At 44.0% G+C, this 14,644-nt stretch overlaps 1 protein-coding gene across 2 annotated transcripts in view; it reads right to left on the bottom strand.

Annotated features, from left to right (window-relative positions):
• The window catches only part of GRB10 (growth factor receptor bound protein 10), a 176,256-nt gene that overhangs the window by 35,057 nt on the left and 126,555 nt on the right, over window positions 1-14,644 (bottom strand). For both annotated transcript variants that reach the window (XM_049777476.1, XM_049777477.1), the window contains 3 exons: window positions 7,653-7,768; window positions 5,699-5,767; window positions 1,593-1,730 (listed from right to left, as the gene is read on the bottom strand). In XM_049777476.1, the coding sequence (XP_049633433.1) occupies window positions 1,593-1,730; window positions 5,699-5,767; window positions 7,653-7,768 (323 nt within the window). The remainder of the gene's footprint in view (window positions 1-1,592; window positions 1,731-5,698; window positions 5,768-7,652; window positions 7,769-14,644) is intronic.

Genomic DNA, 14,644 nt, shown 5'->3' with positions numbered 1-14,644 from the left:
CCAGTCCCACCCAGGTTTACAAGCAAGACAATCTCTGTTTTGGGGTCAATCCAAGTTGTAAACAAACATACAAAGGAACCAGGGTTGCAATTTGTTTTAGTTAAAATAAGGTGTAACCTAACAAGGCAGACTACTCATGCATTTAACACATCCCTGACATCCCACTCATAACTGAATTACAAAAAAGTGGTCTGATGCCAAAATCCACCTGTCAACTCTCAGACGCAAGATATAGACAGTATGTGACATGACTGTCAAGCCACAATTCTACGTAAAATATTCAGAAAGAAAAACAAAACAAAACAAACAAACACACACACAAAAAAATAAAACAGGAGAAAGGCTGACACTCTCAGGTCAAAGTTGAGAACGCACTTTCCAATGCAGCACCCAATCCTTGTTTGCCAGGTGACCTGCTTGGCATACAATGGGGTCCACAATTACCACCCAGCATGGAACATTGCTGTCTTCACCTCTGTTTAGTCTTGGTGCCTGCTCTGTTCTGAAGATGTCCCTGGACTCAGGAGCCACATGGGCAGTGACTAAACTAAGGCTCTGCATGGGAAATGACAAAGTCCCCCATGCAGAAACTGTAGCATAGAATCTACCTACTCTACCCACACAGAGCAAGCTGGCACCTCTGACATACCATACAACATCACTAAGACATCACCCTCTGCCTGACTCCCACCTACTCTTCCTTCCTCTCTTGTCAAGAGAAAAAGAGAGACCAGCTTTCAGAAGGTGAAGGCATAGGATAAATACGTTGACTGGGTTCCTCTTGTGACATTAGAAGAAAATGAGAGCGCCAAGGCACTGAGCCAAGGCAGGCCTGAAACTCCCTCCTAAATGGAAGGAAGCCTTAGCTGTTCCCACATCTCATCCCTTTTGTCATTCCAGATACAAGGTACCATATTTTTGGTACTATAAGATGCACCTGACCATAAGATGCATAGTTTTTAGATGCCCTTCTCCCCTGCACTCAGGTTTCAGCTGCAGGTGGCATCTGCTACATAAGACACACTTTTGTGGGGGGTGTTGGAAGGACTGCGTCTTATGGTATGAAAAATATGGTATGTGAAAAACTGCCATTTAATTCATTAAATATTAAAGGTAATACTTAATAGAATATGGCGATAATCTCTCCAACATCTTTAGCATGAACCTTCCAAATTAAGGAAAGTAACTCAGCTTCTTTTAAGTGACTCTGGTAGCACTGAAGGCTATAGCCCCTGGTTCTAGGTAGTGTGGCCTAGGATGGTAAACATGGGAATGGAAGAGGAAGCAGCCAGAATACAGCCATGTGTGAAAGCCCTCGTTTCTGAGTCTTAAGATGGATTTAGAAATAAAACCAGTGTTCACTTCAAAACTTCCATGCCAGTGGGGAATGGAGATAGAACAGGGCACTTGCTTTTTTTGCATGCAGCTGAACTGGGTTTAATCCCCTGCACACCATATATTTCCCAAGACCTGCGAAGAGTGATCCCTGAGTGAGGAGCCTGGAGTAAACCCCACACAACGCTAGGTCGAGTCCCCAAACCAAAACAACCCCTGAGCCCAAAAGACGAGTGGTGGTGGGTTTAGAAACTTACCTTAGAAACTCCTTTGGTGGAGCAATAGAGGCCTGATCGCCGCAAACACACATACAGCTTCTTCCAGGACTTCCTTCCCAGCTCTTTCACGTGCAAAAACCCTTGAATTTCAGGACAACTACTGGAGTTCAGGAAATTCTGTTAAAGAATAAATTCTAAAGTAAGACCTGGCCCACACAGTGCAATGAAAGCAGAGAAGACTATTCAGCATCATGACATTTTCTGAATTACTCAAAGACCTTCTTTTGGTCAGTTTTCAAAAGATAATTACTTATGAAAACTTAAAAAAAATCCAGTAACTTTGGCATTGCATGGAGCATATTTTGTGCCAAATACACACACACACACACACACACACACACACACACACACACACACACACACACATACAAATACATTTTTAACACTGTTGAGAATCCAAGTCATAAAATGTCTCCTAAGGCAGTATGTTTAGAGATCCTGCCATTTAGTCTAGTTTTCCAGTTTCCCCAAAAATGTCTGACTGGTTTGTTAGAGTGAGAAAGAACAGAAAACCCTGAGCAGGTACATGTGGGCTGACAACAGATTTGCCTGTCTGAATGCCCAGTGTCTTCCAATTGGAAGGGGTGAAGGGCCTCCTTAGTGGCCTTGAATTTTTATGTATGTATGTATGTATGTATGTATGTATGTATGTATGTATGTATGTATGTATGTATGCTCTGGTCTATACAAAAAAACCCAAACAAACCAATAACTAAAAACATAAAGCATAGTAATAAAATACTGCCAGATTCCTCCCTCACAACACTGGTGATGTGTCTGAAACAGGAGGGGAAGATAATGCCCTCACTGCACACCAGAAGGGTCAGCCAAGAGCACTTCTCAGGGGGCAGCTAGGTTAGCTGTGGCAGAAAGGGATGAAGAACTGTCCCCAGACCACCCCAGAGGGGACCCTGTCTGACTGTGTCCACTAGAGACAGGTCTCATGTCCTGGTGTGCGTGTATATGTATGTGTGTGTGTGTGTGTGTGTCTGTGTGTGTGTGTGAGAGAGAGAGAGAGAGAGAGAGAGAGAAAGAGAGAGAAAGAAAGAAAGAGAGAGAGAGAAGGAGAGAGAAAGAGAGAGAGAGTGTAGCTGAGGACAGAATCAGCATTCAAGTGTAAAACTTGGTGGCCAGGCCAGGGGCTGGAGGAATGTGGGGTGTAGAACCCCAGGCCAGAACAAAATGCAAGAACTGGGAGCTGACAGCTCTGTTCCAAACAAGGCCCTGGTAGCCTCTTGGAGGTCCAGGGCAGGGTGGGACAGGGGTCTCTGCTCCCCAGTGCAGGCACTTCTGTCTCTGGGAGACCCTCTCAGAGGAGAAGGGACAGAGAGGCCTGACCCCCCCTCCCAGGCTAGAACCACTCCCACAAGCCCGCCTACACCCTCTCCCTCACCCGTGACTTGGCCAGTTCTGTCCCAACTGACTCCTCTCAGAGGCAGACATGTCTTAGGAGCAAGAGGTGAGAGCTCAGTGGGTCCAAGCCCCTGGTTGGAGCAAGGACACAGGTCCTCCAGCAGGTACCGTGGGGACAGGGACAGTGTGATGGGAGCTGATACCCCCATTCAGGAGGCTTGGAGGACACCGGATGGTAAACCATCTCAAACCATCTCAAAGTAGACAGCTGAAGAGTGATTAGTGACTAATACCACAGTGCAGGCTGCCATGATTAAACAGACACTTTCACGCTAGAAGAGATGGTGGTACTGCCATGCAGGTTTCACTGAAGCTCAGCAGCACAGAACCCACAAGTGACCCCCACCCATTTAAATCTTTATTTTTTGGAGGGGTCCACATCCAGTGATGCTCAGGGGTTATTCCGGCTATACACTCAGGAATCACTCCTGGCTTGGGGGACCATATGTGATGCCCGGGGATAGAACCATGGTCCAGCCTAGGTTAGTGCATGCAAGGCAAATGTCCTACTACTGGCACCATCACTTAGGTCCCTTAAAAAGAATTGTTTTTTTAACATTCTCAATGTTTTCTTTTGTTGCACATGACGCAGACAACGTTGCGTAAACACTTTTACAAAAGGAGAAAAGACTGAAGCAAGATTACTTCCCACAGAAAAATAATCTATGGGCTGCCCCATGAACTTATTCAGGGCACCATTGCTACTTGCTCCTCTGGTACCTGGATTTAGAGTTAAAGTTTCCTGAAATCCAACGACATGTTTTTAATCATGGTGCTTATAAAAAGATATTTAAAAAAAAATAAAGTTTCCTCCATGCCTCTAATGAGACAAGTCCAACTCCTTCCTTTCTTCAAAGGATGGACCAACTTGATACTGTTTAGGGGCCTTCTTGCTCAGGTTGGTGAGTTCCTGGTCAAACACAGATTTCTTCCCCTGCCTTTGCTTCTTGTGGGGGACCTCTAAAAGTCTCCTCCTCAGGCACTGCACAGGCTGGCTTGGCTCTGTGATTCCTCTTGGCCAACAGCTCCACCAACATCTGTGCCTTGAGAATTCTGAACTGGGACCTTTCTTCTGCTGTCATCTTGCCCTTTGTCTTGGCATCCTTCATAAACGTCTTCCTTTACTTCTTTCTTCTTAAGGCCAAGGCAAACTCCTGCAGAGCCTTGGCAAATGTTTCCTTCTTTCTGCTTTGGTCTAAAACCAACTCTTCTCAGGCTCTTGGTTTCATGTCTCCTTCCCTTTTGTCAGGAGTAGCTAGTCGGGCTGATCTGGAGCACAAAGCACCCACAGAGCACCTGTGCTGGAAGCAGAATTGCCTGAGAACAGATTTAATGTTGCTTTTCTCTTAGATGGCCCTGGAGGGTAGCCTCTGCCTTGGTGAGGGGGCTGCTTTCTCATGGAACATGCTATAAACACATCTATTTTTAGGTGCAAGGAATCACTCAACTTAGGTAAGAGGGACCTTACCTAAGGAACTCTTCTATAGAAAGGAGCACGGTCAAGGCCATCTTTTCTTGGAACAGACTTTAGAAAGCAGGCTTCCTTATTTCCTTTTGGGACAATTTAATGGAAATCTTTTTTTTTTTAATTTATTTAAACACCTTGATTACATACATGATTGTGTTTGGGTTTCAGTCATATAAAGAACACCACCCATCACCAGTGCAACATTCCCATCACCAATGTCCCAAGTCTCCCTCCTTCCCACCCGACCCCCGCCTGTACTCTAGACAGGCTCTCCATTTTCCTCATACATTCTCATTATTAGGACAGTTCAAAATGTAGTTATTTCTCTAACTAAACTCATCACTCTGTGGTGAGCTTCCTGAGGTGAGCTGGAACTTCCAGCTCTTTTCTCTTTTGTGTCTGAAAATTATTATTACAAGGGTGTCTTTCATTTTAAAGCTTTTTTTTTTTGTTGTTTTTTGTTTTTTGTTTTTTTTGGGCCACACCCGTTTGATGCTCAGGGGTTACTCCTGGCTAAGGTCTCAGAAATTGCCCCTGGCTTGGGGGGACCATATGGGATGCTGGGGATCGAACTGCAGTCCTGATTCTTGGCTAGCGCTTGTAAGGCAGACACCTTATCTCTAGCGCCACCTCGCCGGCCCCTTGGAAATCTTTTTATATAAATCACACTCAGTGTTTCCACAGGCAGGCAGAGGCCTAGTGCAGAGGCCTAGACTGGGCCCAGTGCATGACAGAAACATTATGAGAGCTTCCAAGTCTTCCCATACTCTGGAAAAACCCTAGGTCAGGGGTCTCAAACTTGCAGCCCGTGGGCCGTTTGCGGCCCTCTGTACAACATTTTGTGGCCCTGCCCTAGAGGAATCTTTTTTTGTTTTGTTTTGTTTTGTTTTAGTTGTTTGGGTCACACCCCCCAATGTTCAAGGCTTACTACTGACTTTGCACTCAAGGATCACCACGACTTTGCCTCCTGCAGCCCCTAGGTAAATTGAGTGTGAGATCCCTGCTAGATGCAGATGAGTGAATCCTGGGTTAACATGATTTCCCAGTTAAACACTCTTGCCAATTACTCTCAACTTTACTGGAAATCTAGGTGCATATGCAGTTCAAGTGGAATAACTTCAAGTTTTTTATACCATCATCAATAGAATACACAAGGATTTCTACCCAGAAACTCTAGCTGAGTGAGTCCAGGAAGGCCCCGTACCTGTAGAAGCTGACTCTGACCGCCGTTGGAGTGCTGGCACCAAGTCACCATCTGTTCTGGAAAGAAATTCTATAGAAATGGAGAAACAGAAGTCATTAAAGATTAGCACTAAAGTGGGGGAAACATATATGGAGAGCCATGGTTAAAGCCATTTAAAAATTAATAAGCATTTTAATGGAACCTCTGTGAGAGACACAGTTGTTCATAACTGAGATTCAAGCATACAATGTCCAACACCCATCCCTTAACCTGTGCACAGTTCTCTCCATCATGCCACCAGTTTCTATATGCCTCTCTTCCTCTTTTTTCCTTTTACACATTGTGATTTGCCATACGGTACTGAAGGGGTATCATAAATATCATCTGACCTCCTTTTAACACCCATTCTTGTTCAGAGTGATCATTTCCAACTATCATTATCATAGTGATCCCCTCTCTGCCCTAATGGCACTTCCCTACTTTTATTCGTTGTACGTTTTCTACCACAGACTGGTCCTCGTGGCCTTCATTGCTATAGTCCTTGAACATTACAACCACAGTGCCTATTTTTTTTTTAAATATATTCCCATCTGGTCCTTCAGCCTGCCAACAGGTGATTTCTGAGTGCAGAGGCAGGTGTGACCCTTGAACACCACTAGGTGTGGCCCCCAAACCAATCAATCAATCAATCAACAAAGTTTAATAAAAATTAAATATATTCCACAAATGAGGTGTGATTATTCTATGTCTAGCCTCTTCCTCTGATTCATTTCACTCAGGATAATATTCTCTATATCCATCACATGTAAGTGAATTTCATGACTTCATCTTTCCTAACAGCTATATGGTAGCTAAAATGATACTTAATATGATTATGTACAACTTAATGTGAGGTTATGGCCCCTTTATTGCCCTTCCACTGCAGCAGACATTCCTATTCTAGAAAGTTCTGGTCAAAACCAGAAATGCTGGATTCCAGTTTGGCATGCCTGCTGCTTTATGAAAGTTCTACCTCCCTAATGCACTAGGTCAAAGAAGTACAGCCATAGTGTTGACCTGGGTCAAAGCCATGGTGGTAACATGTCGAAGATTATGAGACAGAGTCCTTGGAAATTAAATGTTGAACACAGGAGCATGAGTCTTTTGTGATATGCTGCCCAGAACCAGTTTTTTCCTTTCTTATTTTCAAATAAAAGGAAAATGTAATTAAGATAAAAGAGTAAGAGTGAGCCCCGAGTCTTGCTCCTAAGTCTCTGGAGCTCACTTCAGGATTCAGAAAGACTTGTCAAAATAGAAATCCAAGAAACTTAACTCAGTATAAATGGGTATGACTTCTCTTCTCATTCTTCTATAAATAATCAAAAAATAACATATGCTACTTATATGTTATTCTACTACTCATATAATAATATAATCTTTGCTATCTGCAGTTCTTATTCTGCTGAGCAGGATCAAAACATTTTCTTTTTAAACTTTATTGATTGATTGATTGGGATTCGGGTCACACCCAGTGGCATTCAGGGGTTACTCCTGGCTTTGCACTTAGAAATCGCCCTTGGCTGATTGGGGAACCATATAGGTGCTGGGAATCAAACTGGGTCCCTCCCGGGTTGACCGTATACAAGGCAAACGCCCTACCACTGTGCTATGTCTCCGGACTCAAGACCAAAACCTTTTCACTTTATTAAGAAACATTAAAATAGCTGAAAAGGCCAGGCCTTGCCTCTCTTGGGACTTCGGGCTAAAATGCCATTCTCACTGTTACCAGCACAGAGGGCAGTATTACCAAAACCCTTAAGCTTAAAGGAAATGGGTTTTAAGCAAGGATCACTAAATTAAAGAGGATCCCAGAGTCGTTAACTCACAGGCTTCCCCACATCTGTAGCACCTACCAAATGCTACTTCTTAAACCCAGGTGAACACTGCAAGATTCCCAGAGGCTTACATACCTCAAGCACAAAGAGAAAGGGCTTACCACTGGGTTTTTGAAAAACTCGTACTTTGCATAATTCTTCCGGAATAAGAATTTACTTTCACTCGCCATCGTGCTCTCCACCTGTGCCACCAGTTCATGATCTTCTAAGCACCTTTCTGCAGAAAAATTAATTCACATGAAAACAGGCAGAACATTCAAGATGGTTCTAGAACCAGTTACCAAACCCTGGCTGGCTCTGCTCTTTCAACACTGTACCAAAGTCGACATGAAAAGAGCTCGTTTATTGAAGGCACAATGCAACCCGAGAGAGAGGTCTTCGTAGACACAAAGCAAGGGCTAATCCTTTCCTTCACAAGGTGTTTCAATTTGGCATATACAAAATAGAAAGGAGAGTATTTTGGGGGGGAGCACACCCCATGATGCTCAGGGGTTACTCCTGGCAATGCGCTCAGAAATCGCTCCAGGCTTGGGGGACCTCATGGGACGCCGGGAGATCGAACCATGGTCCTTCCTGGGTCAGCTGCTTACAAAGCAAACACCCTACCGCTGCGCCACCACTCCAGCTCCAGAAAGGTGAGTATTTGATCAAGAAGCCAGAACACTGTTTGTTCTTAAGTTAAGGAAGTTTACCTCTTGGAAAGAACCTGGACACAGAGGACTGGGAGACCATTCAGGGGCAGAGCAGAGGGAGGCCCTGAATGAGGAGGTGCTGATAGGTAGCTTGGAGAGAGAAAGCAAAAGCCATAACAGACAGGTGTGGTGGCCCCTATGACCGGGGACCTTGTGCTTGAACTGTGCTATGTAAACAAACAATGTGAGATGAGAAAAGCTACAACCAGACAGTGACTGAAGTCCGAAACAACTAGATTTCATAATGTTCTCATGGTGGACAAGGGAGGAAACTGGCGTGACCTAGCATTTGTTAACTCACGTGTGTGTGCACAGGAAGACATGTGTTCACACACTCACACAAGCAGACCCACTCCAGAGCAGGCCAGTAAGTGCTATGATCATCCCCATAAAGAAGAGCTCCTGGCACCAAGCCCTCTGGCTCCAATGCAGCAGGAAGCTCTCGAGGTGGCATGCTTCTGCTTCTGTGCTGTGTTCCAGTGCCCTGGTGAATCTCCCCAGACTTGATTACTGTGTGTTGATCATATTAAATAGTGGAACCAGCACAACAAGGAAACCCACAGCAGCTTCAACCTCTGAGGTAGCAAGAGGGTCGAGACTGAGATGCTACAGCATCAATAAAACCATACAACATGAATGATCTGGTTCTGCCTCACATTTATATGTCTTCATACAAAATGAGAAAAAGAAAAAAAAAGTAGATGGGACCCAGGGGCCAAATGGTCCCAGGAGCACAGAGTGGAAATGAAAAAAATGCTCATACCAAAATACCAAACCAAAGTCAATGACAACAGAATCAAGATACCCAATCTGCAACAAGCTATACAGGAAAGGGACCTGATACACTGGCAGTCCAGGGGGCAAAGGGTGGAGGTAAAAGGTGCATGCTGGGAACTAAGGCGGAAAGAGGTCAACACTGGTTGTGGGAATGACCCTATTCACTGTTACTATGTGCCTGAAATACAACTGTGAAAGACTTGTAAAAACTTAAAAAAAATTAATTGAAAAAAAAATGGCACTCAAATCCTCTTTTTTTCCCATGCCCGGATTAAAATCCCTGGGATAGAATCAACCTGGGTGTCCAATGATTGATGAATGAATTAGGCAGATGTGTATAAATTCACACCTGAGATACTACACAGTGGCAAGGAATGATGAAATTATGTAATTTGCTGCAACCTAGTAAAAATTCACAAATATCACATTGAAATAAGCCAGAAGAAGAAAGACAAATGATGATCCAGTTTATCTGTGGTATATATAATAAATGGATGAGGAAATGTAATGTAGTAAAGAGAAGATACCTAGATTATCCTTGGCCCCAGAGTTTGGGGGGGGGGGGGGACAGAAGGACAGAGAAGGAAAGGAATCAAGTTGAGAGGAAAAAAATAAGAAAGGGAAATACCCAACCAAAAAAGAAGAAGAAAGGGAAATACCAAAGGAAGAGGGGCCAGGCCTTTGGTTAGACCAGTTATATGGGAAAGGACACAGCTGTCTATCCAAAGCAAAGACCCAACAACATTGAAAACATGAGATCTGGGGCCGGGCGGTGGCGCTAAAGGTAAGGTGCCTGCCTTGCCTGCGCTAGCCTTGGATGGACCGCGGTTCGATCCCCTGGTGTCCCATATGATCCCCCAAGCCAGGAGTAACTTCTGAGCATATAGCCAGGAGTAACCCCTGAGCGTTACCGGGTGTGGCCCAAAAACCAAAAACCAAAAAAAAAAAAAAAAAAGAAAACGAGATCTAAGCTGCAACCACTGAACTCTGTAATGGGCTTTTCAAGGTGGCAGGCAGCTGATGGGGTGGGGTGACGGATGACAGAGTATGGGAATACCTATGGTAGGAGTTGACATTGGTGGTGAGATTGATGTTGAAATATTATATACTTAAAAATCAAATATTAGTCATTTTATCTTTTAATTTTATCGAAACCATTGTGATCTACAGGGGCCTTCGTAGTTGAATTTCAGACATACATGCCTCAGGGCCCTTCCCACCACCAGTGTCAACCTCTGTCCACCAATGGTCCCAGAGTGCATCCTATCCCACCACCTTTTGCCCCCTGGCCTGCCAGTGTAACAGGCCCCTTTGAGTTTAGATTGTTAAAGTTTAGGTCCCTTGATTCTATTATTATTGACTTCGGCTTGGATGTTTAGTTCTGTCCTTATTTATTTCCCCACCAAAGAACACTGATCCCTGGCCACCAGCCTTTCTTTATTCCTTTCTTCTTAGTTTTATAGAAAAATGCAGAAATATGTGGTAAAATCAAATAATCCGTGTGCCAAAGTTCTATGAAAAAATGGGAGCCCCATTTAAAAATAGAGATAATTTCATCTTAAAAGATCTCTTATCTTTTAAATGTTAGTAATTTTTTTTTTTTGGTTTTATTTTTTGGGTCACACCTGGTGGCACTCAGGGGTTACTCCTGGGTCTGCACACAGAAATCGCTCCTGGCAGGCTCAGGAGACCATATGGGATGCCAGGGTTCAAACCACCATCAGTCTTGTATCGGCTGTGTGCAAGGCAAATGCCCTACTGCTGTGCTATCTCACTGGCCCAAATATTAATAAATTTTAAATCATGATTCTTCATTTAACTAAAAAATTATTTTATACATCCCTAAAAAGATTACTGAGTTTAGATACTAAGATAAAGTCAAAATGTTCCTTAGTCAAAGTGATCTCAGAATAAGGAAGAATTCACCTCTATGAAGGGTGACTGTTCCTATGAATTTACTCCTCAGAGAGGTCACTCAGCATGTGCTGAACACACAGCTCCCTCTGGCTTTCCTAAACCCTCTTCATGTTTCTCTGGACACAGAATGACTTTTGATTTCAAATTAGACTTTTCTTATCCTCAACCAGGTAGTTACCACCCTGATATTTCACTTCTCGTTTTCCTAATAAAATTGGGCAGTGTTGAAGAGACCAAAATGTTAGAGCCATCAGGTATTAAGGAGGCTGGACCAAACTTGGGGCTTCCACATACAAACCCTCTGAGCTACTTATCCTAGTTCCGATCTGTTAAAAATCTTATAATTGGGGCCGGAGAGATGGCATGGAGGTTAGGCATTTGCCCTGCACGCAGAAGGATGATGGTTTGAATCCTCGTACCCCATAAGGTCCCCTGAGCCTGTCAGGAGCGATTTCTAAGTATAGAGCCAGGAGTAATCCCTGAGTGCTGCCGAGTGTGACTCAAAAAAAAACAAACAGAACAAAAATCTTATAATTGATAAACTAATCTCCAGCAGGTTATTGGTTCTTGGCTTTTCCCTATAACTACAGGAATTGTGGCCAACCACAGGTAGGGGAGTTTTCTACAACAATCCTTCTTTCTTTTCTTCTCAGCCTTCACAAGACTGAAAGTGTGCATAAAGCTTCAATAGAAAGGAAGCATCCTGTCAGTTATGCCCTAGGACAGAAGGGAAGAGAGTAGTAAGTGAACGTATGACTCTTCAAAGGGTGTGTGTCCCAGTCTCCAAGAGACTCCTGGAGCTGCAGGATGTCAAACCCCGACATTGAGAGCACTGGTCATATGATGTCCATGTACTGGGAGACCCAGGGTTCGCCATCTATGTCCAACCACCATTAGATCCAAACTCTCTGCTCTACTTTTTAAACTACTCCAGGATTTTAAAGATATACATTCAAAAGACCTTGGGTGGTGATAGTAAATACTGTGTGATTATAGTAAACTTGCATAAAACTGGAATGCTAGGTTTCTCCAAACAGGCTATTTGTATGAATGGAAGTATTGAACAATCCTGGACATGTCACTGGACTTTTTACATTTACGGAAGCAGGTTCAGAATTTATCTACCCTGGTTTACTTAAAATAATCTTTTGAAAGCAGATGACTCAAAGTAGCGCATCTTCCTTCTGTGCCTTAACATAAAAACTCACGATTAAGTAGGCAAGCTGAGACCCTACACTGGCAGGATGAATGGCATCATCTTAGTGTAAGCCACACAGGCTTGCACTGCCCAATGCAGTGTGAGCACTGGCCATTAAGTCGAGGACATATGATGTCTTTCAGATGGAGCATCAGGAGCAAAACAGAGAGAATATATCTGCCAGGCCTCTATAGGCAGGCATGGATACATGCAGCCAGCTTCCTCCTCATATCTTCTGTATTCATGATTCATAAACATGTCTGTGCTCAAGCTAGCAGGTGGCAGGGTAGGGCTGTCCCTGCCTTGTTACACTGAATCACCATGCAAGTCCCAATAGCCCAAAGAAGTCTGTGTGTACTTCAAAGAGCCAGTTGGGACCTCCTGCCCAACTGTGTCCATTCAAGGCTCTTCAAAACTTCAAAAATAAAGTCTCGGTGGCAGTGCAAGGCTGTAATTTCTTATGCAAGGGGAGCCTTCACTAAAGCCTTAGCACATATTCTCAGGACAGATGGAGGCAACGCTTTCCAAAATGGCACCCACTCCATTGGCAAAAGTGACAACTGCCAAGTGTCTTGGTCAGGGATATGAGGAGTTAGCAGACAAATACTGAGTCCAGGGGCCAGTGAGAGCAAAGCAGTAGGGCATTTGTCTTGCACGCAGACAACGTGGGATGGACCCGGGTTTGATTCTGGCATCCCATATGGTCCCCCAAGCCTGCCAAGAGTGATCTCTGAGTACAGAGCAGGAGATCTGCTGGTGTGGCCCAAAAACAAACAAACAAACAAAACCAACCAAATACTGAGTTTAAAATCCATGACAACAGAAATTGGGGAACTCACCAACACAGAAAGAGATAAGAGAAAGGGATATTGTCCCTGAGATTCAACCCTAGTAATCCCATATATGAGCAAGCCTACCAATGACCCAGACCACTAAGTATTTACATACCAACCTACCAGACCAAGGTTTATGCACCAACGTTTTCTAAATGATCTAGGAGCAGAATGCTGGGATTAAGAAGGACCAGTTGACTTAGTCCTGGCAATAGACACTATGCAGAGTGAGGGCAGGGAAATCGTACTAGCTTAGACGTGTGGCATTGCAAAGTGCCCGCATGCTGACACTGTCCTGCCTACTGTGGAAGTCCAGTCACAAAAGGAAGTCTTGGGAAGCTTAGGACACTCCTATGCAAGAGTGGTCCCAGAATGTCACCTCATAATGGTCTTCTTGGGAACTGGCCCACCTTTTCTTTTTCTTTTTTTTTTTTTTAGTTTTTGAACCACACTCAGCACTGCTCAGGGGTTACTTCTGGCTTTGGGCTCAGAAATCACTCCTGGCAGGCTCAGGGAACCACATGGGATGCCAGGAATCAAACCCGGGTCCATCCTGGGCCCTACCGCTGTGCTAACTCTATGGCCCTTGACCCACCTTTTCTAAATCATCACATTTTTCTGTGTGTGTAGAAAGGAGTTTTGTAAAAATAATCAGTAGAAGCTTTAGTTTTGAATTCTCCATTTTTGACTCTAAGAGCTACTAAGAGCTGCTGGCTCACTTATGTACTGAGTTATTGGGAGTCCTGTAACTGTTTGCCTCTACTGTCTCCCAAATCTTCAACCATTTTCTACCTTCTGCCCAACTCACCAGCCTCATGGTAGGTCCCAATCGCATCCTCATCATAGGGCATTCCAGTGACTTTCTGAAAGGACTGAGAACAGAGAACGACTGTGTGTGCCAGGTCCCAGGAAAGCGCTGGCACATCACCCATCACTTAGGAGTCAAGAGGTGAAAGGACCAATGGACCCAACCCCAAAGTATTTAGTATGGAAACTTCAAGGGGATCTCAGAAAGGTGCACCCACAGCTCCCCCTACAGGTGGCAGCAAAAGAATCCATACTCCAATTTCTCCCCATGAGGATGTTTGACCACCAAATGCAGGTAAGTGAGAGCAAAACACCTGAATTTTCACCATAACAGCCACTCATTTAACTTTTTAAGGCCAGAGAGATAGTACAGGAGATAAGGTGCTTGATTTTCATGCAGCCTATTCTGGTTTGATGCCCAACACTCTGAGAACCACCAGGAGGAAGCCTTAAGTACCACTGGGGTGTTGCCACCCTCTACTCTGATTCCCAAAAGATCACAAATGAAAAAAGACACAGATATGGGTGGATGCAGAACTCACTTTTAAAGCTGTAGATGGTTTGTCTGGGAGTTGACCTAAATAAAAGGGAGGTGGGCCTCAGTGTTTCTAATAACTTGTGAATTACTCTATTAAAAAAAAAATAAGGCATAAGGAAGTATGCCCAGACACAAACTCTGGCGGGAGGAGGGATCCAAAATTTGATTCACATAGTTTTCTCCCCCTATAATTCCACTACACCTAACCTTTCATTTTTCCTTCACTCAATTTTATAGTGGAGACTGTCCTTAAGAAGAAACACTAAGAGATACCCTATTCCTAAAACCAGTGCACAGGTCCTTCTTTCTACATCCTCAGAATCAACTGACC

The sequence above is a fragment of the Suncus etruscus genome, chromosome 7 (assembly GCF_024139225.1).
Source record: "Suncus etruscus isolate mSunEtr1 chromosome 7, mSunEtr1.pri.cur, whole genome shotgun sequence".
Taxonomy (NCBI): domain Eukaryota; kingdom Metazoa; phylum Chordata; class Mammalia; order Eulipotyphla; family Soricidae; genus Suncus; species Suncus etruscus.
The sequence above is the reverse complement of the archived record's forward strand: the minus strand, read 5'-3'. Positions and strand labels throughout refer to the sequence as shown.